This window comes from Trifolium pratense, linkage group LG2 (assembly GCF_020283565.1).
Source record: "Trifolium pratense cultivar HEN17-A07 linkage group LG2, ARS_RC_1.1, whole genome shotgun sequence".
In the NCBI taxonomy this organism is placed as follows: Eukaryota; Viridiplantae; Streptophyta; class Magnoliopsida; order Fabales; family Fabaceae; genus Trifolium; species Trifolium pratense.
Window position 1 is genome coordinate 13,223,043 of NC_060060.1, and position 23,309 is coordinate 13,246,351.

Here is a 23,309-nt window from a genome sequence, read left to right on the forward strand (position 1 = left end):
ATAAAACATTCTAGAAAATGTTTTGTCAAAAAAAAAAATCTAGAAAATGACAAATTAATCCACATAAAACACATAATATAAGTATTTTCTTCATTTATAGTTTTTTCATAAGTTGTCAAAAAGTTGTTTAAAAAAAGTTGTTCAAATAAGTGAATAACATTGCTCTTTTTTTTTTTTTGATAAAAAAAAAACATTGCTCTTTTTTTTTGACGAACAATAACGTTGCTCTTAATAATATCTTTGTACGTAATTAATCAAATGTCACAAATGTATAAAAATGTGGATGATTATGAAACTTTTTTTTAATTCAGTTAACGACTACCGGACGTTTTTAATTTTCATTTTGAAAAAGCAAATATATTTGACTAATAAATTTTTTGAAACAAATTCCAATACCATTACGGCATTACCGCATACAACTAAAACGGGGATTTAAATGATATTATTGGAGTGGCGGGGGTTCGAACTCCGGATTTCACATTTCTCCACATTTAAAAGTGTGAGAGTTTAACCACTAAGCTACTTGACAAAAAAAAACGGGGATTTGAATTCAATGCAATATGACTATATGCCGTAAGCCCATTATTTTCCATGGGTTGTAGACAACTTGAGATCTTGATTTTCGAAACATCATATATGAATCAGATTCTCAAACAACGTTGACTTTTATCGAGGACGGAGTTCTACCTACTCATCCATATGCTCATCTTATAACAATATATGTTTATTTGTTAGGAGAGATTGAAATGTAGTATGAACACATACCTTACCTGAAGGAAACTCTTTTACATATTGGCTCGTTAAATTGGGTGCTTCGCTTTCTCAGAAGCTTAAGATCTTCCAAATTATCCACCTTCTTTATCAAACGTTTATTTAGTTGATCGTTGAAAAACTCAGTTTTTTATGCAGTTTTATTTTCTTTTGTCACCATTGATCAAAACATAAAATTGTCCAATTACAATCATAAAGTGTAATTTTAAATTTCAAGTGTCAATTTTATAAATTTCAAATTCTTTTTCAAAAATTTTCAATTAAAACTTAAAATTTAAACCGTGAGATTTTGATCGGACGACATAGATGTGAGTTATCATGGTGGAGTCAAGGGGGCCCGCCAATGCAGAACCCATGTCCCTACAAGGCTACAACGGGGAGAGACTAGAGAGTCCGTGAGATAAAATGATGTTTTTTCTTTAGGCCTCTCATAGTTCTTTTTTCCCTGGAATTTACTTTTCTCAATAAAAAATTCGGTTTCTGTTAACCGAATTTTTCCTGAATTTGAACTATAAAAATCTTCGGTTTATAAACCGAAGTTTTTAGCAAGGGCAAAATTGGAATATTTGGGGGTAAAAAAGATACATGGGAGGCCCAGAAAAAAAAAAATCGCCTATGTGGCTGTGTCTATCTCAAAGTACCAAAATGCCCTCTCCAACTAAAACACTGCTAGTTAGTTTTATGCAAAATTACACTACAGGTCCTTTATCTTATTTTTTTGTAACACTTTGGTCCTTTATCTTTTTTTTTGTAACACTTTGGTCCTTTATCTTTTATTTGTAACACTTTAGTCCTTTATTTTTTTTATTTGTAACACTTTAGTCCCTTTTTTGTAACAATTTGGTCCTTTATCTTTTTTTATTTGTAACACTTTGATCCTTTATTTTTTATAAATAAATAAGATAAGGACCAAAGTGTTACAAAAAAAAAGATAAAAGACCAAATTGTTACAAAAAAAAAGATAAAGGACCAAAGTGTTATAAAAAAATAAGATAAAGGACCTGTAGTGTAATTTTACCTTACTTTTATCAGGAAAGTTCTCTGTTGCACAACACACCCATCCGTGGATCCCATCTGGCACTGTCACCTTTATTTTTCCCTTTGTCTTCACCTTACCTTATGCATCATGATCCCTTCACCTTCTGTAAAGACCATTAATTAATTAAATTAACTAATTTCATTTATCACAGTTACCCCAAAACCATAGCAAAATTATACTATCCCCCATGAATAGGGGTATTTTCGTCACAATATAAATCCAAATATTTAAAAAAATACTGTAACATAAAAAAAACAGTCCTTTTTAATACTCCACTCCCCTCCCTACAGGCTCTCTTCCCAAAGCTCCTTGTCTCAAAAACACAAGTACCTAACCTATCCCTATTTTCTTTCTCCATTCTTGCCCTGCTCCACTACATACATAGAAATCCATTCTTAAACTAAACTACATTGTACTGTATTATTGTTCAAGGAGTGAGTTCATTCATTCATTCATTCTCAGATTCAAGTATGATATGAACATTTTCAATCACAAACCAGACAACTACACTGGTTAAAGTTCTTGTTTTTTTCCACACCCAAAAAAAAAAACAAAAAGAAAAAAAAAAATCAACTTTTCCACTTACAAACCAAATTCAAAGTTCGAGACATTTCACTTTTTGCAGAAACCTCCACTACCCTTCTTCACTTCTGATCTCACAACATGGACCCAACAAAAACCAAACCATAAAAATACTACCTTTATTCTTCTACCTACAACAATTTTGTGTCTGTGTTTTCTTTGATCTAGTTAAGAAAAATGGGTTGTTGTTATTCAAGAGTAGAGAGGGAAGAAACAGTGTCACATTGCAAATCAAGAAAACGTTACATGAAACAGTTGGTTGAAGCAAGACATGCTTTTTCAGCTGCACATGTTATGTACATTCGATCTCTTCGTTCAACTGGTTCTGCTTTGTTTCACTTTGCAAACGCTGAAAAAACCACTCATCTTAACCACCATCTTCCTCCTGAGCCACAACCCATTCTTCCACCTCCGCCGCCGCGTGCTCCGTCGTCAATGCCACCGCCTCCACCACCACCGATGAGTCCTAGTTTAAGTTCTTATACTTGGACTTCTGGGACAGGTTCATCTCCTCTTCCTCCACCGCCTCCGCCGCCACCTCCGCCGCCGGTGATGTCCTCCGGTTGGGATTTCTGGGATCCTTTCATGCAACAACCGCCTCCTCCTCCTTCGTCGAGGTCGGCGACTGAGGAAGAGTGGGAAGCTACTACTACTACTGGCTCTGAGGTGGTTGTGAATGTGATGGCTGGTGGTGCGGCGGCGAGTATGTCCACTCCGGCTTCTGGGGTGGTAGGGTTTTCTAAGGAAACATCAAGTGAACTTGCAATGGTGGTTTCTAGAAATAGTAAAGATCTGGTTGAAGTTATCAAAGAGCTTGATGATTACTTTCTTAAAGCTGCTGATGCTGGTTCTCATGTTTCATATCTGTTACAAGTTCCAAGTTCTGGTTTTTCTGATCATAGTAAAGCAAGTAAGTTTCACATGCATGTAACAAATTATGGGTTGTTTTTGTTTAGTGTTAATCTTAATCTATTTGAGATTTGAATTTTTGGGTTGTTTTTGTTTTGTTGAACATTCAAGTTGGTGTTTTTTGTTTTTGAATTTTGAATGTTGTTGTGTTTTGTACTTGTTTATTGGTGGTAGGTAAAATGTACGGAAATGGATGGAGTTTGAGTCCATCAATGTGGGCTTGGGGTTCTTCAAGTCCTAAACTGAATGGATTTGGGAAATTGACTCAGGAGGTTTCTGTTGGTAGCTTTAGGGCTAATGGTGTTGGAAATGGTGGACATTGCTCTACTTTGGAGAGACTATATGCATGGGAGAAGAAATTGTACCAAGAAGTCAAGGTTTGTAGCTCTTTTCTTCTTTTAGTTCTACATGCCTTGAAAAACAATTGTTTTCACTCGGTAAACAATCTCGGCCGTTAATCTGAGTTCGTTCCAACGACTTATTAGATGATATTTTAGTTCCACATGCCTTGAAAAACACTTGTTTTCACGCAGTAAACAATCTCCAAATCATACTTAGAGGATAATAATAGTACTAATAAAAGGAAAAGGAAAAAGAGAAATAAAGGTTATTGAAGATTTTGTCTTTTGTGGGCATAAACATGATGTGGGTCTAGTGAAGAAATTTTGTTCTTTTCAACTAACATTCTTTGGATGACTATGATTTTCTATTATTAGTCATGTAACTTTATTTTCACTTATCTTTTTGAAGTCTTCAAAGCAATGTTGAAGAAAGATATTAATCATTTTAAAGAGGAAACCTAACACTTTTATCATTAGATTCATTAGGAGATTTGATGATTTCCATTTATAGTTTCTTAACTTGTGTGATATTGTTTGGTTGGTCTTAAGAATGCTAAAACAATAAAGATGGAACATGAGAAGAAAGTGGCAATGGTAAGGAAGTTAGAGATGAGAAGTGCTGACTATTTGAAGACGGAAAAGGCAAAGAAAGAAGTGGAGAAATTAGAATCACAAATGATGGTTGCTTCCCAAGCCATAGAAAGTACATCAGCTGAAATCATCAAATTAAGGGAGATAGAGCTCTACCCTCAACTCATTGAGCTTGTCAAAGGGTTAGTCTTCTCTTTTTCTCTACTGCATTTTTCAATTTTATACATCACTTTGCATAGTAGAAGAATACAGTAGATTAATATTAGTAAAACACTAGCAATTGGCCTATAATCTAAATATCCTTGGAAGTGCTCTCTTAGCAACTGAGTTCGGATTCCCTGTTGTAGAAAAAGCAAGTGTTTACATGCATGCACTACACAAAGACTAAATCATCTTTAAATGATCTCCGCCGTTAGTTAATGTAAATTTGAACGGTTGAGGTCAAAAATTGCGCGACGTAATTAAATTCGCCAAATCCAAATTCGTCAGGAAGTTAGGGATTGAATTTTGTTTGGTTGATTGAGACTCCTGTGAGATGGATTTGGATTAGGTGCAGTGAGTCACACACATTTCAGCCGTCTGGTCAAGATTGGACGGCCTCAATTTTAAAGCCGATTTTATTTTATTTTTAAATTCAAAATATCAAACTTGAAATTTGGACGGCCGAGAAGCATTTGACTACGACGTGTTGTGACTACACATAATCATGGGATCCCTTTGGGATTATTGCTTGCTTGGAGGAGTGGTGACAGCTGTTTTCTCTATGTAATAGTAGAATGAGAATCAAGTACTAAGGATTGGTTACTTCAGAGTACATGCGTAGCATAATAACAGTAGAAAACAATTGTTTTGTTGTTTTTGCTGGATTTCATTGTATTTTTTCTCACTTTATTTTGGTGAAGACAAATACTGAATACCCTTATCTTGACAAGTACAATCTGTACGACCAAAATCTTGTTTTTTGAACTAGTGAGATGGGATGAATGAAGGCTCTCTAAAACCAACCCTTTTTCTTGATCTTGGTGATTTATTGTTGCTTTGTACCATATATTTTCCCAATGGACTTACGATAGTACTATCTATATATATGATTTTTTGTAACAATAGATTATAGATGGGATGTTACAAGGTTCTTGCATGATAGTTCTTTTCTGCTCATAAACCAAGATATGCTTTTTCCATTACTTTGGAAACTCACTTGTACAATATACTACTGTTCAGAGACAAGTTGAAAAAAGTGGTACCTTATTGGAGACAGGTAATTTGACCTTTGTCAAAGGTCTAAAATTTATTATATTTATATTCTTCAGTAACCAATTCTACTGAATGATTGTCCTGAATTAAATTAAATTATTGTTACTTCTGATTTTCTAACCGAATGTGTATCATCCCTAGCTTGATTTCTGTCTGCTGGATTATTCATTGGCATTGACTTAACTAACATACCAAAAATTGACAGTGATATGATAACTAATTATGAGTGTTAAAAATATTACTTCTTTATTTTCTCACTTTATTCTGTACTCACTTAGAGGTGAGGAGCCTAATTCATTTTGATATCTAATAAAATTAGTCTCGATGAACATTTTGTGCTTCTTGTGCCGACAGGTTGATGTGCATGTGGAGAAGCATGTATGAGTGTCATCAAGTTCAGAAACACATAGTTCAACAACTTGAATACCTTAATACCATTCCATCAAACAACCCTACATCTGAAATTCATAGACAATCAACACTTCAGCTGGAGCTTGAAGTACAGCAATGGCACCAATCCTTTTGCAACCTCTTCAAAGCTCACCGTGACTACATTGAATCCCTCACAGGTTGGTTAAGGCTCAGCCTTTACCAGTTTAGCCGAAACCCTCTTAGCAGAACCGCCGAAGAGTCAAAATTGTACACCCTCTGCGAACAATGGCACCTTGCTGTCGAGCATATACCTGACAAGGTAGCGTCCGAAGGAATAAAAAGTCTGTTGACGGTTATTCATGCGATTGTAGTTCAACAGATGGAAGAGCATAAACAAAAGAAGAAGTCGGATTATGCATTCAAAGAGTTTGAGAAGAAGGTGGTTCAACTTAGATCCTTGGAGTGCAAGTATGGTCCATACTCCATGTCGGAACAGTCTGTTTCGATGAGAAGAATGAAAGACCCTGTCGTGGAGAAGCGAGCTAAGGTGGAAGCCTTTAGAGCGAAGGCTGAAGAAGAGAAGACGAAACATGAAAAGGCAGTGAGTGTAACGAGGGCAATGACACTAAATAACTTGCAAATGGGTTGTCCTCAAGTTTTTCAAGGGATTGTAGGGTTTTCAAGTGTGTGCAGGGAGGCTTTTGAGTCTGTGTACAACAAAGCTAAAGTTGCTGAACAGGAGCGCGATGTGAAGAGAATATTACCGTAGGAGAATTGACATGGACTTGTATAGATGATCAATCACCCTTTTGCTTATATGACTTGTAGATTGCAATGTAGCACTAATACTTAAAATTGAAGTCGTGTTTTATGTCCAATACTGACACGACGCCAACACATTCAAATATTTCACTTTTTCAAATTATCATCAGTGTCAAATGTCAATGTGTTAGGTGTCATGTCCGTGTCTGGATCAGTGTTTCACAGGTAGATTGTAGTTATTTGTTTACACCTAGTAATATCATGAATCGTGATACCTGATACTTTTCGTGCAAACCAACTTCAGTGTAGGCGAATAGAAGATTTAAATCTAATTTCCTTTTTTTAATCGTCATTTCACTAGTCATTCTACATTTGGCGAAACACCAGTCCACAATGAGTAACTCCATGCTAAACTTCTGGTGTGACTGTAAAAAAAAAATGTGACTCCCAAATGCATGCAGTGGAAGTAGAAGCTGCCAACTTGATTAGGCAAAGGAACATTTAAACATTTTTATTAGTGTTAATATAACTGCACTGCACTGCACTGCACAGTGCACATAGTTGATATAATAAGTAGATAAACATTGAAGTACTTTTAACTTGGTTCTCTTGTCTCATCTCATTCACACTTTTTCTTGAAAGGATCATTTATTTGTTACAACTTACAAGGACTACTTATCTTATCAAAGTTGGTTTTGTTTGTGCATGCTCTGATCGGTCTGAAAAGTTCTGTTGGAGTTGTTTGGCTTTGCGTGCGTTTGATTTTGCCTCTAGTCTTATATCCTATATATAGAAAAAAGTTAATACTTTCTATTTTTTTTGTTTCCTTAACATGTGCTCTTGGTGCACATGTTATGATTTTGCCTTTAGTCTTATATCCTATATATAGAAAAAAGTTAATACTTTCTATTTTCTGTTTCCTTAACATGTGCCATTGGTGCACATGTTAACATTCTCCTTATTTTTTAGAGAATTTGAACGGTAACTTTTGAAGTTACTTGATCCAATTTTTACCATTAATTTTTTTTTTTTTTAATTTTTTAGGAATCGAAGCGACAAAGAATTTTTTTACCGTTATGTTGATATCTCATAGATAAAAACACACATAACAATAAAGTAAACAAATATTTTTTATTATATATTAGTTATAAAATATTATATATTAGTTATAAAAAATATAAAATATGTATGACCGTAAAGATTAATCTTTTGAGTTGAATATCGTAATAATAGGTGACAAAGTTCTTCCTCAAGAGATTTAGTGTGTGTTTGGTTTCAATTCTACACACCCTAGAATCAATTCTACCATGAAAATGATTTTTTTTTGCGTTTGACTATTCTCCAAAGAGAAATGCTGAATTATACGAAAACGAAACACACGACAATAAGAGATGATGATTTCCGCCATCCCCATTTGATATATTCTCATTTTTAAATATTATTTATTTAATTATAAACCAATGATTAATAACCACGTTTGTATTCTTGTTTCTCGTGTTGCTTGCTATTCGTAATGAATAGCATTGCTCTTCTTCAAAACCAATTCTAGGGTGAATAGAATCAATTCTAGTTGAAGCCATAATTCCTAGCTTCTATGGTGGTGAGAATTAATTCCACATTTATGACATACAAACTTACATATTATTTCTTTAACTGCCCCCTTAATGTTTTCATCTCATCAACATCAATACTCCTGGCTTTCTTTTTTCCATCGAGAACTCCCTTCATTGCCCTCTACTGATTTTTTTCATCAATGCTATGAACCAAACAAATCTCATATCCAGATTTTTTGCTTTATATTTATCACCAATCACTTCTTTTTTTTTCTCTTAATTTTTACTTTGCATTTAATATTTGATGAACCAATTTTAATCTGAATTAATTACCTATTTTAGTACTATAATATTGCACTTATAATTGTAATTTTTATTTAAATACTTCAGATTTAGTATTATGCTAATTTAATTTATGTTTTAACAAGTATTATAATAATGTGTTTTCATAAAAAAAAAGTATTATAATAATGTGTTGTTTTTAGATATGCCCATTTTGGTAATTATACACTTAAAAGCAATTTTGTTCAGAATTATCCAAACAATATGGATCGACAACAATCAATTATGCATTATTGTATCCAAACATAAATCAATTTTGTTAAACTCAATTTTGTCAAAATCAATTATGTCAAACTTAATTATGTCAAAATCAATTTTGCACACCGCATAACCAAACATATATACTTAACAGAGTTGGATTCGAACTCCGAACTGTTACACTTACATTTACGGACAAAAGTTTTTCTCAAATAAGTATATGATTTATATATATATTTTTTTTAGATAGACGAAATGACAAATTATTGAAAAATTACTCATATAATGAAGAGACCGGAGTTTGAACTCCGGTCATAGCATTCGATCTAATAATTTCGGTATTTTTGTCAGTTGAGCTAGAATTTATAGACATGTATAATTTATATTTAATCAATTGATTTAATTCAACATTTTATTTAAAAAAATCTAAATTCAAATCTAGAATGATTATTAATCCGAATTTATTTATCTTTCGGTCAAGTTTGAGATTAACAGCTCCATAATAATACACCTTCTTCCCAGGGTTAACACAAAAATTAATGACTTGTAAGTTGTATCATAAAAAATCTAGTATTTGATTTAGAAAGATTTAATTTAACCAGGTCATGCTCTAATTAACCGTACATAGAGTTTATTATACCGTCAAACCTTCGCTTTTATTATCCAAAACTTGTCCAACGCACACGGCATCATAAACCTTAAATTACTTGAAAAAAAAAATACCTCCTTTATTGTAAAAATAGTATTATCTACTTTCACGTTTATTAAGCTTATTAGTTTAAGTGGACTGTTATTTAATTTTTTTTATTTTCATGTAAAAATGAAATTCATTTACTAAACTACCCATTATTAATGGTTATCTTTTTACAACATTGAGAAATTAATGTGAAGATATTTTTAAAAAATAATATTAAACGAAGATAAACTAGTTTATTTTTGGGTAAATAGGGTTTTACCCCCTGCAAAATGGGCGAATTTTGCATTACCCCCTGCAAAAAATTTTTTTGTGATTACCCCCTGTAATATAAAGATTCATTCAATTACCCCCTAATTCGCCAACTAGACATGAAATCTTTTTTTTTATGATGTGGCATGCATATGTGGATTTTCTTAGAATTTTTATTTATTTTTATTATTATAATTATTCCAAATCATTGTTATTTAAAATAAATAAAAAATAAAAAAATCTTCATCTCAAATCCCACAATTTTTTTTCTTTCCAAAAAACAACTTTCATATCAAATCTCAGGAAGCAACTTTCATCTCAAATCCCTAAATCGAAAAATAAAATAAAATCATCATCTCCACAGTTCCTCCAATTCAAACTCTTCCTGCACCTCCTCCATAACCACCACCACCAACAACAACCCTAACATAATCAACTCCTTCATCCCTCTCCTTCCTAGTCTCTACCTCTCACGTGTTCATTCCTTTGATCTTGGTGAAGGATATGGGTTGGGTTAGCAATTACAAGTTCAAGAAAAATAACAACAACACATGTTCTCCAAACATCATTAATTCTGATTTAATTTTAATTTTTTGGAAAATCAACAAACAACAAAATTCAGATCTGAAAATCAGCGGAAATTAGTGAGAGTGATGCTGCAAGGAAGAGAGATGCAATTGGTGGGAAAGAGAGATGGACGACGACAGTGGTGGTGGCTGGTGGTGGAGAATGAACCGTGAGATTTTATGTTTTGAGAAACTTATGAGTTTTTTATGGTTTTGGATTTATGGGTTTGAGATTGAATTGATGAGATGAAATTTAAGATTGAAGATGAAGTTTGTTGTTGTTGTTTTGATTTTATTTTTTTTTAATTGAATGAAAGAATGGGTTGTTGTTGTTGTTTGTTCTTCCCATGAGAGTGGTGAAGATTGTTGATGTTTCTTGCTGTTTGTTTTTCCCCTTTTTTGTTTTTTATTTTTTATTTTTTTTAAATGACATAGCTCAATATGTGGCAAAATAAAAATTAAATAAATAAAAACAGTAAAAAAAACCATGTGTAAAAAAAAAAACCACGTATGGTTGCCATGTCAGCAAAATTAAGATTCCAAATCCATGTTGTCAATTCAGGGGGTAAAACAAAGAATCTTAATATTACGAGGGGGAATCACAACTTTTTATTTTACAGGGGGTAATACAAAATTCTCCTATTTTGCAGGGGGTAAAACCCTATTTACCCTTTATTTTTTTAGCCCACCTATGTGTGTAAGTTTACAATAATTATTGTGATTTCGTCTATCTACTAAAAAATATTAGTTACTTTTTCTTACATTTGAATCTAACAAATGCATTTCTTTGTCTTATAATTGAGTCCAGAAATTAAAATTCCTTGACAGAAAATTTGACTGTAGCATAGATCTGAACACAAGGGGTCTCATTCACAAAATTCTCCCGGGCACGTATAGTCATTAGAAGATAATTTTGTTTTAAGCTTCAAATTAAAAAATATACAAGAATGTTAATGAAATTGAAATTTGTTTTGCCTATTATAAATACACAACATTCTTGAGTACAAGCATCACACATCTTTCTCAACATTTAACTGCTAATTAACCAACATCAAAGCAAATTTGTTACCATGGCTGCCAATAATCGATTATATCATATTTCATTAGCATTGCTTTTCTGCTTGGGATTGTTTGCTATTCAAGTCACTTCTCGCACTCTCCAAGATGACTCCATGTATGAGAGGCATGGACAATGGATGGGTCAGTATGGAAAAATCTATAAGGATCATCAAGAAAGGGAGACACGTTTCAAGATATTCAAAGAAAACGTGAATTACATTGAAGCATTCAATAATGCTGATGATACAAAATCATACAAACTCGGCATTAATCAATTTGCAGACCTCACCAATGAGGAGTTCACAGCATCTAGGAACAAATTCAAGGGACATATGTGTTCTTCAATCACAAAGACAAGTACTTTTAAGTATGAAAATGTAACTGCAATCCCATCCGCAGTGGATTGGAGGAAGAAAGGAGCGGTGACGCCTGTGAAGAACCAAGGTCAATGTGGTAAGTGTTTATCTAATAAGTAAGACATTTAATTCTATGTGATAAAAAGTTGAATTATCAGCTAACTCTAGTTGATTTTAATTTACATTTTGTAGGATGTTGTTGGGCGTTTTCTGCTGTTGCAGCAACCGAAGGAATTCATAAGTTGAGTACTGGAAAGTTGATCTCTTTATCAGAACAAGAACTAGTTGATTGCGACACAAAAGGTGTGGACCAAGGTTGTGAGGGTGGTCTTATGGATGATGCTTTCAAATTCATCATACAAAATCACGGATTGAGCACCGAAGCTCAATACCCCTATGAAGGTGTTGACGGAACATGCAATGCAAACAAAGCATCTGTCCAAGCAGTTACTATTACCGGGTATGAAGATGTCCCAACCAACAGTGAGCAGGCACTGCAAAAAGCTGTGGCAAATCAACCAATATCCGTAGCCATTGATGCTAGTGGATCTGACTTTCAATTTTACAAAAGTGGCGTCTTTACTGGTTCATGCGGAACTGAGTTGGATCACGGTGTCACTGCCGTAGGTTATGGTGTCAGTAATGATGGAACTAAGTATTGGTTGGTTAAGAACTCATGGGGAACTGATTGGGGTGAAGAAGGATACATTATGATGCAAAGGGGAGTTGAAGCTGCTGAAGGACTTTGTGGCATTGCTATGGAAGCATCTTACCCTACTGCTTAAATGTCAAACTTAATACTTATACCACTAAACTTTGTAATTCGAGCTAAACTGTGTTTGATTGTGCATTTATCAGCTACATTCATCATGGTTTCTACAACTAGTTGTGTATATTCTATACATCTACATGTTATACTTGTGCATTTATCAATACAATGAAGATATTAAGAGTAAAACTTACTGTCCAGTCTTCTTTTTCTTTAGTTAGATTTTGTTTTCTTTTCCAATTTTAAAATCGCACAAATCTTTTTTATAACTTACAAATGGCTCTCCGAAAGTGTTTCTTGTTTCTCTCCTACAACTCTAGGATTTTGACAAACTCAAAACTTTCAATGAAGTAACATTGGTTTTAGGTTTTTGAAATATAATGCAAGTCAAACATATATAAGAAGAATGCTGAATGAATGCAAATTTAGAACACATTTTGTGAACAGTTTAATTAAGCACTTATTTAACAAACTGTTTTGATAATCTTGTTAGATATTTATAAGTTATTCTAATGAGCACATTGAAATAAATTAAAAGGAATTTATAGACACGAGTTATTTTTTATGACTATATTCAAACACTGATACAAAACATATATAAACTCTTTCAAACATCACCTTAATGAAGAATATTCAAGCATTTCCATGGAGAATGGTAACTACCAAACTCATGACACTTGCCTGTGTATTTGGCAGACTGTTCAGCTTTCAAATCCTCTCCGGCTAACGAAGAGATAGCTAAAATCTTCCGAAAACTGAAAAATCCTTCAACTTTGATATCACAATTGAAAGAATATATTTTCATATATTTTTCACCTATCTATTGTATACAACAGCACACCTGCGGTGCAACCAAGTTAATCGTTTATCCTCTTTTAGAGACAAAAATACCTCCCTAGCATTGGGATTATTGAAAAGATCTAGAGCAGAAAAATATAGTTGTTGATCAACATCTTGCATCAAATCTAAGTACTTAATACAGTCAGCTACGCTGTATTTAGAGTTAAGTTGTTCTATGGCAGCTGCCCTCATCTTTGAAGCAGATGCCATCTCCAATATAGCGTCTGCAATAGCATTATCAACTCCTTTACGTCCTCTTTTCCGACTGCTATAAGTTGCTGTAGGTTGAACTGTTTGAGGGTCATTTCCATCTTCATCGTCCTCAGTTTCAGATGACTCCTCCTCCTGATGTGTGCTCAAGAACTCTGGACAAGGAGCGGTAGGTGTATGTTCCCCGTCAGATGCAGCTAAATATTCATGCTTTCCATTGGTTGCTGGCTCAGCGAATATTGTACATAGCTCATTAAAGATTGGGCAGCCGCCACTTTTTACAGTCTCGGCATCCGGATGGTTCTGTAATTTTGTAAGAGTTACATCAAGTATATAATTTAATACAGAACAGAAAACAGCTCATGCGTAAGTGCAATGAAACTCCAACCCCAAAACAACATACTTCATAAATGATTTGGCTCCTCCGGAGTGCAGGAAAAATTGGGGATTGTTGTATTTATTGGAAGATCAACAGTTGAGATTTAAGTAACTCATGAATGTGCATTTCATATTATTATAATCTGAACTGTTGATTTTTCAATTAATGGCTTTACTCCTCACTTTTCCCTCTTAAGTCCTTACTTTAGAAGAGGGTTATATCACCATTCTCAAGAGTTGCATTGTTACCATCAGTCCAAACCTAATATTTTATCACTATAATGAAAGAAAGAAAAAAATGTAAACCAAAATTCTAGTGAACTTCAAATTAATCTCAGATTAACTAACTAGCTACTTGGTTGCATCTAGACCAGCATGGTAAGAAAAAGGTTTGAAAACTGATTTTTCATATAAAGCGTCCATTAATTTTTACCCTCATCTTTAGGGGAAAACAAAACTGAGCAATGAACATGTGTTCAAAAGTTTCCTCCTCAAGAAGGACCAGTTTTCGGTGTTCAATTAATAACAACAAAGCACATGAAGGATGAATATACCTTGATGTATTCTTCCCAAATTTCATCATCCGCCCTTATAAATCCTGTGACTTCATCCCAAATAAAGTCCCCTTGATCAAGAATGGACTTCACAGTAGCATACTGCCTCCTCAACACTGAATGTCGATTTTTGAGTTGTTCCTTATCCCATTTCAGACCTGTTTTGTTGTAAAATCCATCACAAATATATTTCCATGCTTTCTTATTGAATGAATTGTTTTGTTTATTCCCTTTGTGTACTTGGTCAACCATCAGGTCTGCAAGTGTCTTAGTGAGTGATGCTGTCCACTTAGCCCTTGATTGTTCCAGCTGCAACGTTGCTAGCCTTCTTGACCTTGTAATATGGCCTGCCATCTATATTATAACTAACATAAGTGCTTGATAAAGACAAGTTTAAACACATACAGTCAGTTACAATATACGCACTAAAAAACACACGCATGAACAAATATAAGAGGATGATCATAGCAAGACTGATTTCGAGTACTTGGATATAAGATTCTAGTTCAATGTGGCTTGCAATAATTAAAAGAGTGTAAGAAAACAACAAAATCAGCAAAAGTAAATGAAATTAGACTGTGAAGGCACCCTTTAAATAATAAACAGTCAAGGAAAGAAATCAATTTCCACACAAGAACACAAAAATCCAGCCACGGCAGGACACACGCGCACATACACACACAAACACACAAAGAAAATGAAAACGCTAGGGTGACTCATAACTCACAATATAGCCTAGATATTTGCTCGCACGAGCAAAAAATAAAAGGGAAATGTCATGAGAAACCAGTGTTTTAAAAACCAAACCAGACAATTAAACTGGTTGAACCTTGAACCAACCTTTACTATGGTTCGATTATTTTGGAATTCAGATCAGGGTTTCGTCCGGGTTCAAGCAATTTAAGGCAGTTGAATCAGGTTTGGTTTTTAAAACATTGGGCAAAACTCAAAAATCGTCAACATATTTGCCACATCGGAGGTGATACAATATAAACCGAAAATCAAATTTCCAACTGAAGGAATTCAGTAGGATAGGAATATATGGTACTACTACTAATTCAGTAATTCATAAACCAAATTTAAACATAAACTAAATTTATTGGCTCCAACAAAGCAAACACACATAAATCAAAAGCAACAAATTCAACTCAATTATCTTCTAAGGAAATATGACAAATGGATTATGAATGCAAATAAGCCTAATGTTAAAGCTAGCCATAGCCCATATGCAATTGACAATTCTACATTCATACAGTGATGAATCAAAACCTCAAAAATCAAAGAAAACACAGCGAGAGGAATTGATTCACTGTGGCAGTAAACAATAAGAAATGGCAAAGAAATAAACTTTATGAAATTAAGAATAATGGGAATCAAATGCATGTCAACTCAAGCATTCTACGTTGGTGGAATCAGCAATTTTGTGAGCTTTTTGAAAACCCTAATAAAAATAGAGAGAAGAAAGTGAATTTACCTGCTCGACTGAGAGAAACACCAATCTCTCCGATTACCTCTTTGCTACTCGTGATTTTATTAATTAACTTTTTCCTTTATTAAAGAAAAGCAAATTCTTTAAAAAAATTGTCTTTAGCCTTTTATAAAAAAATCAACTTTTTAACATTTGTCAAAAAAAACTCTTAAAACATTTTTTTTAAATTTTCACCACTAGTTTAATCTAGTTCAAGTGGTTTTAACCTCTCTCGATCACAGTTACGAGGATCGAACTGTGGTCCTCCATACCAAATTCAGCGTCATCACAACTGAACCAACTATCAATGTCGATTGGTAACAGTTTTTTTTAAAAGAACTTTAACATTTTTTATTGAAATAATTAGATTTTATCTTAATTGACCACATTTATTCACACTTAATTCAAAATATTTTATTATAAACTAGTGACTTATGTTAGAGTGAGTTTGTTAATAAAAAAAATTTTCTGTTCAAAAAAAGAAAAACTTATGTTATGGTGAGTTTGTTAATAGAACATTTTTTGCTGCTAAAAAAAGTCAAGAGTATTGTTGGTATTATGAAAAATTCACACTAATATTTTTTGTATCATCTTTATATAGGTATAGATTACTCTCCGGCCACTATTATAAGTAAAAATTTATTTTTTTAAAATTTATTGAATAATTAACAACAAATATTATACAATAAATCTAAAACAATAAATCTAAACTAAATTTCTATGGGTTCATTGATTTTTCTTCGATATTTATGTTAGAAGAATTCACCTATATAATATTGTCCCTTGTTAAAATATAAGTGGAATTATTGTGTTTTTTCTTGTAAACTTATTTATTCAATTTTTTTATATTTCAGTGACAAATAATGGTACGTGTACGGTTTTTAATAAAAAATTAGAAATTTTATTATGAATATTTAGGATAATTTAGTAAGTTTGATGCTAATTAACTTTATTATATTATTATTAGTTGGTAATAGTAAACTTTATATTAATATTGTTTGCGTTTCTTTTCTTGTTTAAGTATCTTCGTATTAATATGTTTTGTTCCTATTTTTAAGTATCATTTTTTTATTGTATTTATCTTATATTCTTTTTTTAAATTTTTTTTACAAATGAAAAATACAAAACTTACAACGTAATTAAAAAATATTATATATAAATCTATTCATAAAAATAGAAATAAAATAAAAGCAATAAAAATAATTATATTAATTAATTAAAAAGTTGATTCACCTAACACCCCCATTCATCACCCCTTTGTTCAACAAAATCACCACCATGTTTTTCTTCTTCTTCTTCTTATTCTCACATTCTACACTCACCAACCACCAAAATACACTTTCATTCCAATTCTAATTCTAATGGCTTCCACATCAACCAACATCTCTTTATCCCCATCCCTCAAACAACCCATTCATCTCTCTTCCCTTCAAAATCCTAAATTTCTCCATCCTCACTCCTTATTCTGCAACCCCACCAACCATTTTCCTAAAATTTCATCTCTTTCTACACCTCTTAAGTCACCAATATGTGCTAGTTCTTCTCAACTCATGGACCCCTTTTCAGCAAAAATTGAACCTGGGGTTCCCACCATTGTCAACGTTGATTTGGGTAATCGGAGTTATCCTATTTACATCGGATCCGGATTGCTCAATAAACCAGAGCTTCTTCAAAGGTAATTCGTTCAAAATTAAATTTTTTTAATTTTAATTTGAAATTTTAACCTAATTCATGGTTAGTAGTACTAGTGACAGTGGCAATATGCTTTGTTGGTATATGCAACTTCAATTTTGTTTTTGTAGATTTTTCACTTCAATTTTCAAGTAATTGTGTAATGGACTATGTTCTACAAAATCATGAGAATTAAGAAAGATGATAGTAATATTAAATTTATTGACAATTGGCATCAATATTGCTTTACAAGTTTATGAGTGAATTGAGTTATGTTTTCAGCATAATATATATTACATGTTGCAGAAAAAGATGTAACATGATTAGGGGTAGTATGTTAGCAAAGAAATAATTGATGCACTTGAAAATTGGAAAGGAGTATTATAATGAAGGACAAGAAGAAATCTCAAGAGGATTAGATATTTAGGGACAAATGTAGTATTAGTATACAGTTTATTTATCTAGTGGGTCGTTTGGCCACGCCTAATTTTATAGTGTCGTACTCACTTACAAACATCTATGGGAATTAAAATTTATGATGAGGCACTGATTTTATTTCATGTTTATAATTATAGGCATGTCCATGGGAAGAAGGTTCTTATTGTCACTAACACTACGATTGCACCTTTGTATCTAGACAAGGTTGTTGAGGCTTTAACAAGTGGAAACCCAAATGTTTCTGTTGAGAGTGTAATTTTACCGGATGGTGAGCAGTACAAGGACATGGTGAGTCTTATTTTTAGTGTTTGAATTGATTTTTGTGTTTGTTGATGACATTCTTGGTAATGGTGTGAAAATTGATTGTGTGTTTAACTGATAGGATACTCTTATGAAAGTGTTTGACAAGGCCATTGAGTCTCGATTGGACCGGCGGTGTACTTTTGTTGCCCTTGGAGGTGGTGTAATTGGTGACATGTGTGGCTTTGCTGCCGCTGCATTCCTACGTGGTGTTAATTTTATTCAGATTCCAACCACTGTTATGGCACAGGTTTTATGCTGCTCTTTTTAAATTTCTTTTTGCGATTTATGTTAATTAGATTTTATTATGCCTAATGTTGATTGTTCTAGTCTATACTGCCTATATTATCCCTTTTCCATATTTTATTGGACTGTGTATTTTGTATTTAGGTTGATTCTTCGGTTGGTGGCAAAACTGGGATAAACCATCCCCTTGGGAAGAACCTGATTGGTGCTTTTTACCAACCTCAATGTGTGCTTATCGACACAGACACATTAGATACATTACCAGAGAGGGAACTAGCATCAGGGTTTGCAGAGGTTATTAAGTACGGGCTCATTAGGGATACAGAATTTTTTGAGTGGCAAGAGAAAAATATGCACGCATTAATGGCTAGGTAAAATCTTAATTTGAGTAGTGTAACAAGCTTTTGTTCCTGCTACTACCTTCGTCCATTTCTGTTATGAAGCTTATATTAATAGGTGTAACATCTCATAGTTCATAAAAGCATTTATTCTAGAAAATGTACTTTTGGCTGGAAAAAGCATCTCTAGCTTGAACTTTTTGATTTCTCATTACTTGTTAACTATGTTGCACATGTACTAATATGAGTATCTAATATGACAGTACAACACTATATACCACTGCTATAGTTTTTAAAAGAAAATTGAAATAGGGGATATGAGTATGACAACATATATTAAATAAAATTTGCATATTTATATGTGTAAAAATTAAGATTATCTAGATATCATTGTCCTGTCATAGCTCAATTTCCATGTGTGCTCCCTCTCTCAAGTCCTTATGTAATAATTAAGGCTTATAAATTTATAATTACTTTGAGGGTGACAGATATCCGGAAAAATAGGATGCATTGAAAGGATAAATATAGGTGGTGTATTATTTAGTATCGGATGCAAAGCTGCAAACATGATACCATTTTTGTTGCCTTTGTAATGCTCGTCTACTTGTCCTGTTCTTACAAATTATTGGCGTCCACTGCAGAGATCCTAATGCATTGGCATATGCTATAAAGCGATCGTGTGAAAACAAGGCCGAGGTTGTGTCCTTGGATGAGAGAGAAGGTGGAGTCAGGGCAACATTGAACTTGGGTCATACATTTGGTCATGTGAGTAGCTGTTACTGTTTATTGCATTATTTTCGGATGCTAAACTTTGAAATATTTGCTGTGAAAACCAACCTTGGCTTTCTTGTTCTTTGCTTATTAAAAAAACCTTGGCTTTCCTGTGACGTATGAAATAATTTTTAACTATAAATTTGTATGTCTTCATTATGAAGTATATACTAGTCAATATAATGAAAAAGAATTTGTGTATATGGGGGAGATATGGATTGTTTGAGAAAAATTTATTAGTTAAGATGGTGTATAATTACAACCTTCTTTTAACATGATTGAAATTAACAGGCCAGTTTAATCAAACATGGAATTTACGTTACTACAGAGGATAGAATAAATAGAATATTGCTTTGAGTTATTCTAATGACTTCATGAATCTTTCTGCCCCCTTAATTTCTCAGACCACTTGCACATAAGTTTTAAAAATATAATGGTTAAAAATCTAAGAATGTGTTTGTTTTCTGTGCAAGTTGTTCTCATCAAAATAGTCAAAAATATATGTATATATTTTTTTGCGATAAAAATATTGTTTCTGCATTTTCTTTATCAGTAAATGTCCTCTGATTTTAATGCTCTTTCTCATGGCTCCTTTTTTAGGCAATAGAAACTAGCGTTGGCTATGGCCATTGGCTTCATGGAGAGGCTGTTGCAGCTGGCACGGTATAAATATATAATTTTTACAATAAAAACATGACCTATACCTACATTTGTTTCTATTCTGAGCGAAACTGTATGCCAATGTGCACAGGTAATGGCTGTTGATATGTCATATCGCCTAGGTTGGATTGATGATTCTATTGTGAAGCGAGTTAGTGACATTTTGAAACAGGCTAAGTTACCTATTGTGCCTCCTGAAATGATGACCGTGGACATGTTTAAATCTGTCATGGCGGTAAGAGACAATGCTTCAATTTGAATACTCTTAATGCTCAATTTGCTTTTACCATGACTTAAACTTCATTTTTATTGGTATATCAGGTTGATAAGAAGGTAGCAGATGGATTGCTGAGACTTATCCTTCTAAAGGGTCCTCTAGGAAATTGCGTCTTCACAGGGGATTATGACAGGAAGGCTCTAGATGATACACTTCGTGCATTCTGTAAATCTTGATCTTGGAATTCAATGTTTTTATCACAGCTTTACGCAATTCTTCTTGTAATTTATAGTGAATTTTTGTATGTTGTGATAACCTTACGTGTATTTTTCTTGTATACTTGGGATGACACCCATGGTTCCCATTATATAGGCAAAGAGTCTATTGCAAAGGTTGTATTATTATAAGTTGAGGCATGATCAATAATGATTATTGAGTTTCCTCAACTGAAAATAAAATAATGATTATTCCTCTGATTCTAAGTCTTGTAGATTTCCTGATGAACAAAAGAAATTGTGAAAAATACAAAATGTGGTCTGAACAAATCAATTTAAAGCCTATTAATATTCATAAACATCTAAAAGAGTGCCAAAGGTACAGTCTAAACTGAAGTGCCGAAAATTGAATTTGAAAATGACTTCAGTAGCTAGGGTATGCTGTCTGATCATCTTCACAAGGTAAGTTTGCTTCTTCAGATTCTAACTACACCCTCTCAAGTTGACATATGTGACTGCACATTCTTACGACCACAGTGATCTTGAATGGCTAGAGTATTTGGACTTTCTGGACAACTATTTCTTTGCTTATCGAAAATGTTCTTGTCTACTGGTATTGCATACTTTGCCTTTCCCAAGTAGTACTGCTCAATGAGAATAATGAAGTTACATGTAAAAATATGCAGACATGTAATATATCATATTCATACCTATGTGTGAGAAAAGAAAAACAAAAGGGAAAAAAATGTGTTAAACTGTTCCACAATGTTTTGGCTATTTAGTGCATTGCATTTTCTGAGGAAATGTCCACAGTTTAACACACACACACATGTCTTTACTGCATGCATGTAACTTGGTCCATTGAAACTTTTCACCATCTAAACCTACCTGCAGCAGTCATAACTTGAATACATGTCTCAAAATCATCCACTTGGTAATCATTATAACTGTGAAGTTCTTATACCAGTGTTGTTAAAGAGTAGCTATAGTGCTTATGACACTGTGCTCCAAGTAGGATCCACTAATCAATGGGTCTTTCACCGCAAAACCAAAAAGGTATGTTTCAAGAACTTGGACTTTTGAGGTGAAATGAATATGAAAGTAATTTATTTTCTTAATGAAACAAAGGAAGTAATTTGGGGATATTATAATTTTGGCTTCATCCATAATCTATATTTTCCCAAAACGTTAACGCTGTTGACATAAATATGTTAAAAATTCCTCCAATTAAGCAAGTCTTTATTTTAAATGCTGGTTATACTAAATATAGATTATATTGGAAAATGCAAAATTTGAGGCCCAATTAAAGATGCAAAAAGTAAGCGCATTTGGACAATGACAATGACAATGTTGAAGCTGTTGAATATGTAGTTTGTGTTGTTGGAGTTTGTTTGAAGTCTCACATTGCTTAGGTTCCCGGGATGTGAAGTGTATAAATATGTGAGGGCAACCTCACCCTTTGAGCTAGCTTTTGGGGATGAGATCCGAGCATATTTAACATGGTATCAGAGCCGGGTTAAAGACTGCAATGTGGGCATTTGACCCAGGACCACGCTAAGTGTGAGGGTGGGTGTTGAATATGTAGTTTGTGTTGTTGGAGTTTGTTTGAATCCCACATTGCTTAGGTTCCCGGGATGTGAAGTGTATAAATATGTGAGGACAACCTCACCCTTTGAGCTAGCTTTTGGGGATGAGATCCGAGCATATTTAACAGAAGCCATTATTAGCATTTCTCATTCTTATTTTGTGCACTACTTTTCTCATTCTTAATTCTCACCCTACAGCAGCAGATGTCACTGCTTTAGCACTAATCATGGTTAATATAATGAATATTTGCCGCGGTCTCAAAAACTCTTGCGATCACAAACCACCTAAGGAAAAACATCGATGGAGTTTCGTCAAATCATACAGAGAAGAAGAACAACAACACAGCAGCCAGGTACACGTCCTGGACGACAAACAAGCCATCGCTGTCGCTGCTGCTGCCGTTGTTAGCAGTAACGGAATCGTCAGGATACGCGAACAATGGGCGGCCGTTAAGATCCAATCCATTTTTCGAGGAAGTTTGGTTCGTAACCAACATTTTCATTACTTCAGTTAATTACTTAACTTTGAATGTAACCTTGTTAGTTACACTTGGAGATATTGATGTTGCACGTTTGTTTACTTTTTAAAATTGAAATTGTTAGGCAAGAAAGGCGCTCTGAGCATTAAAAGGGCTGGTGAAGTTTCAGGCATTGGTGAGAGAGGTCACATTCAGCGGAAACGAATGGCAGAGTGCCTCGAAAAAATGCATTCACTTTTACGGGCACAGGCACGATATAATGCAGCGCGGACTCACCAAACCTCACACTCTAATGTAAAATCTGAAGAAAGTCCTGTTAGATCTAGAAGCCCTTTTACTCCTAGAAGTGATGGTTCAAGAAACTACCTTAGAGACTATTCTCATTCCCCAAGTTACATGGCTCATACAGAATCATCAAAGGCAAAACATAGATCTTTGAGTACACCAAAGCAAAGGCCTCAAACGAAGATGATGTTCTGCCATAATTTGTTCCACCATAATACTTCAAAACAGATAGCATGTTATTAG

The 23,309-nt window shown here is 33.6% G+C and overlaps 5 protein-coding genes across 5 annotated transcripts; 4 read left to right on the forward strand and 1 right to left on the reverse strand.

The window, feature by feature from the left end:
- Positions 1-2,050: 2,050 nt before the first annotated feature.
- Positions 2,051-6,784, forward strand: LOC123905648 (protein ALTERED PHOSPHATE STARVATION RESPONSE 1). The gene is made up of 4 exons (XM_045955332.1): positions 2,051-3,302; positions 3,476-3,678; positions 4,192-4,415; positions 5,842-6,784. The coding sequence occupies exons 1-4, from the start codon at positions 2,570-2,572 to the stop codon at positions 6,626-6,628; spliced, it is 1,947 nt and encodes a 648-aa protein (XP_045811288.1). The 5' UTR covers positions 2,051-2,569; the 3' UTR covers positions 6,629-6,784.
- A 4,420-nt stretch (positions 6,785-11,204) lies between these two features.
- On the forward strand, positions 11,205-12,603 carry LOC123905650 (senescence-specific cysteine protease SAG39-like). Its single transcript, XM_045955334.1, has 2 exons — positions 11,205-11,738; positions 11,834-12,603. The coding sequence occupies exons 1-2, from the start codon at positions 11,297-11,299 to the stop codon at positions 12,424-12,426; spliced, it is 1,035 nt and encodes a 344-aa protein (XP_045811290.1). The 5' UTR covers positions 11,205-11,296; the 3' UTR covers positions 12,427-12,603.
- Positions 12,604-12,951: 348 nt separating this feature from the next.
- Positions 12,952-15,944, reverse strand: LOC123905651 (L10-interacting MYB domain-containing protein-like). The gene is made up of 3 exons (XM_045955335.1): positions 15,867-15,944; positions 14,393-14,746; positions 12,952-13,763 (listed from the first exon to the last, which is right to left on the reverse strand). The coding sequence occupies exons 2-3, from the start codon at positions 14,744-14,746 to the stop codon at positions 13,227-13,229; spliced, it is 891 nt and encodes a 296-aa protein (XP_045811291.1). The 5' UTR covers positions 15,867-15,944; the 3' UTR covers positions 12,952-13,226.
- Positions 15,945-17,080: 1,136 nt separating this feature from the next.
- LOC123905649 (3-dehydroquinate synthase, chloroplastic) lies at positions 17,081-20,977 on the forward strand. Its single transcript, XM_045955333.1, has 8 exons — positions 17,081-17,535; positions 18,107-18,257; positions 18,352-18,519; positions 18,660-18,886; positions 19,495-19,618; positions 20,225-20,287; positions 20,376-20,519; positions 20,606-20,977. Exons 1-8 carry the CDS (start codon positions 17,222-17,224, stop codon positions 20,735-20,737), a joined length of 1,323 nt encoding a protein of 440 aa, XP_045811289.1. The 5' UTR covers positions 17,081-17,221; the 3' UTR covers positions 20,738-20,977.
- Positions 20,978-22,541: 1,564 nt separating this feature from the next.
- LOC123904222 (protein IQ-DOMAIN 22-like) lies at positions 22,542-23,309 on the forward strand. The gene is made up of 2 exons (XM_045953909.1): positions 22,542-22,779; positions 22,906-23,309. Exons 1-2 carry the CDS (start codon positions 22,542-22,544, stop codon positions 23,307-23,309), a joined length of 642 nt encoding a protein of 213 aa, XP_045809865.1.

Excerpts from the sequence above, each read along its gene's own strand:
- LOC123905648 (XM_045955332.1), top strand. The coding sequence starts at position 2,570 with ATGGGTTGTTGTTATTCAAGAGTAGAGAGGGAAGAAACAGTGTCACAT. Across the intron at positions 3,303-3,475 it reads TTCTGATCATAGTAAAGCAA|GTAAAATGTACGGAAATGGA; the intron begins GTAAGTTTCACA and ends TATTGGTGGTAG. Across the intron at positions 4,416-5,841 it reads CTCATTGAGCTTGTCAAAGG|GTTGATGTGCATGTGGAGAA; the intron begins GTTAGTCTTCTC and ends TTGTGCCGACAG.
- LOC123905650 (XM_045955334.1), top strand. The coding sequence starts at position 11,297 with ATGGCTGCCAATAATCGATTATATCATATTTCATTAGCATTGCTTTTC. Across the intron at positions 11,739-11,833 it reads GAAGAACCAAGGTCAATGTG|GATGTTGTTGGGCGTTTTCT; the intron begins GTAAGTGTTTAT and ends TACATTTTGTAG.
- LOC123905651 (XM_045955335.1), bottom strand. The coding sequence starts at position 14,746 with ATGGCAGGCCATATTACAAGGTCAAGAAGGCTAGCAACGTTGCAGCTG. Across the intron at positions 13,764-14,392 it reads TTTGGGAAGAATACATCAAG|AACCATCCGGATGCCGAGAC; the intron begins GTATATTCATCC and ends ACAAAATTACAG.
- LOC123905649 (XM_045955333.1), top strand. The coding sequence starts at position 17,222 with ATGGCTTCCACATCAACCAACATCTCTTTATCCCCATCCCTCAAACAA. Across the intron at positions 18,258-18,351 it reads GTGAGCAGTACAAGGACATG|GATACTCTTATGAAAGTGTT; the intron begins GTGAGTCTTATT and ends TTTAACTGATAG. Across the intron at positions 20,520-20,605 it reads TGTTTAAATCTGTCATGGCG|GTTGATAAGAAGGTAGCAGA; the intron begins GTAAGAGACAAT and ends TTGGTATATCAG.
- LOC123904222 (XM_045953909.1), top strand. The coding sequence starts at position 22,542 with ATGAATATTTGCCGCGGTCTCAAAAACTCTTGCGATCACAAACCACCT. Across the intron at positions 22,780-22,905 it reads CCAATCCATTTTTCGAGGAA|GCAAGAAAGGCGCTCTGAGC; the intron begins GTTTGGTTCGTA and ends TGAAATTGTTAG.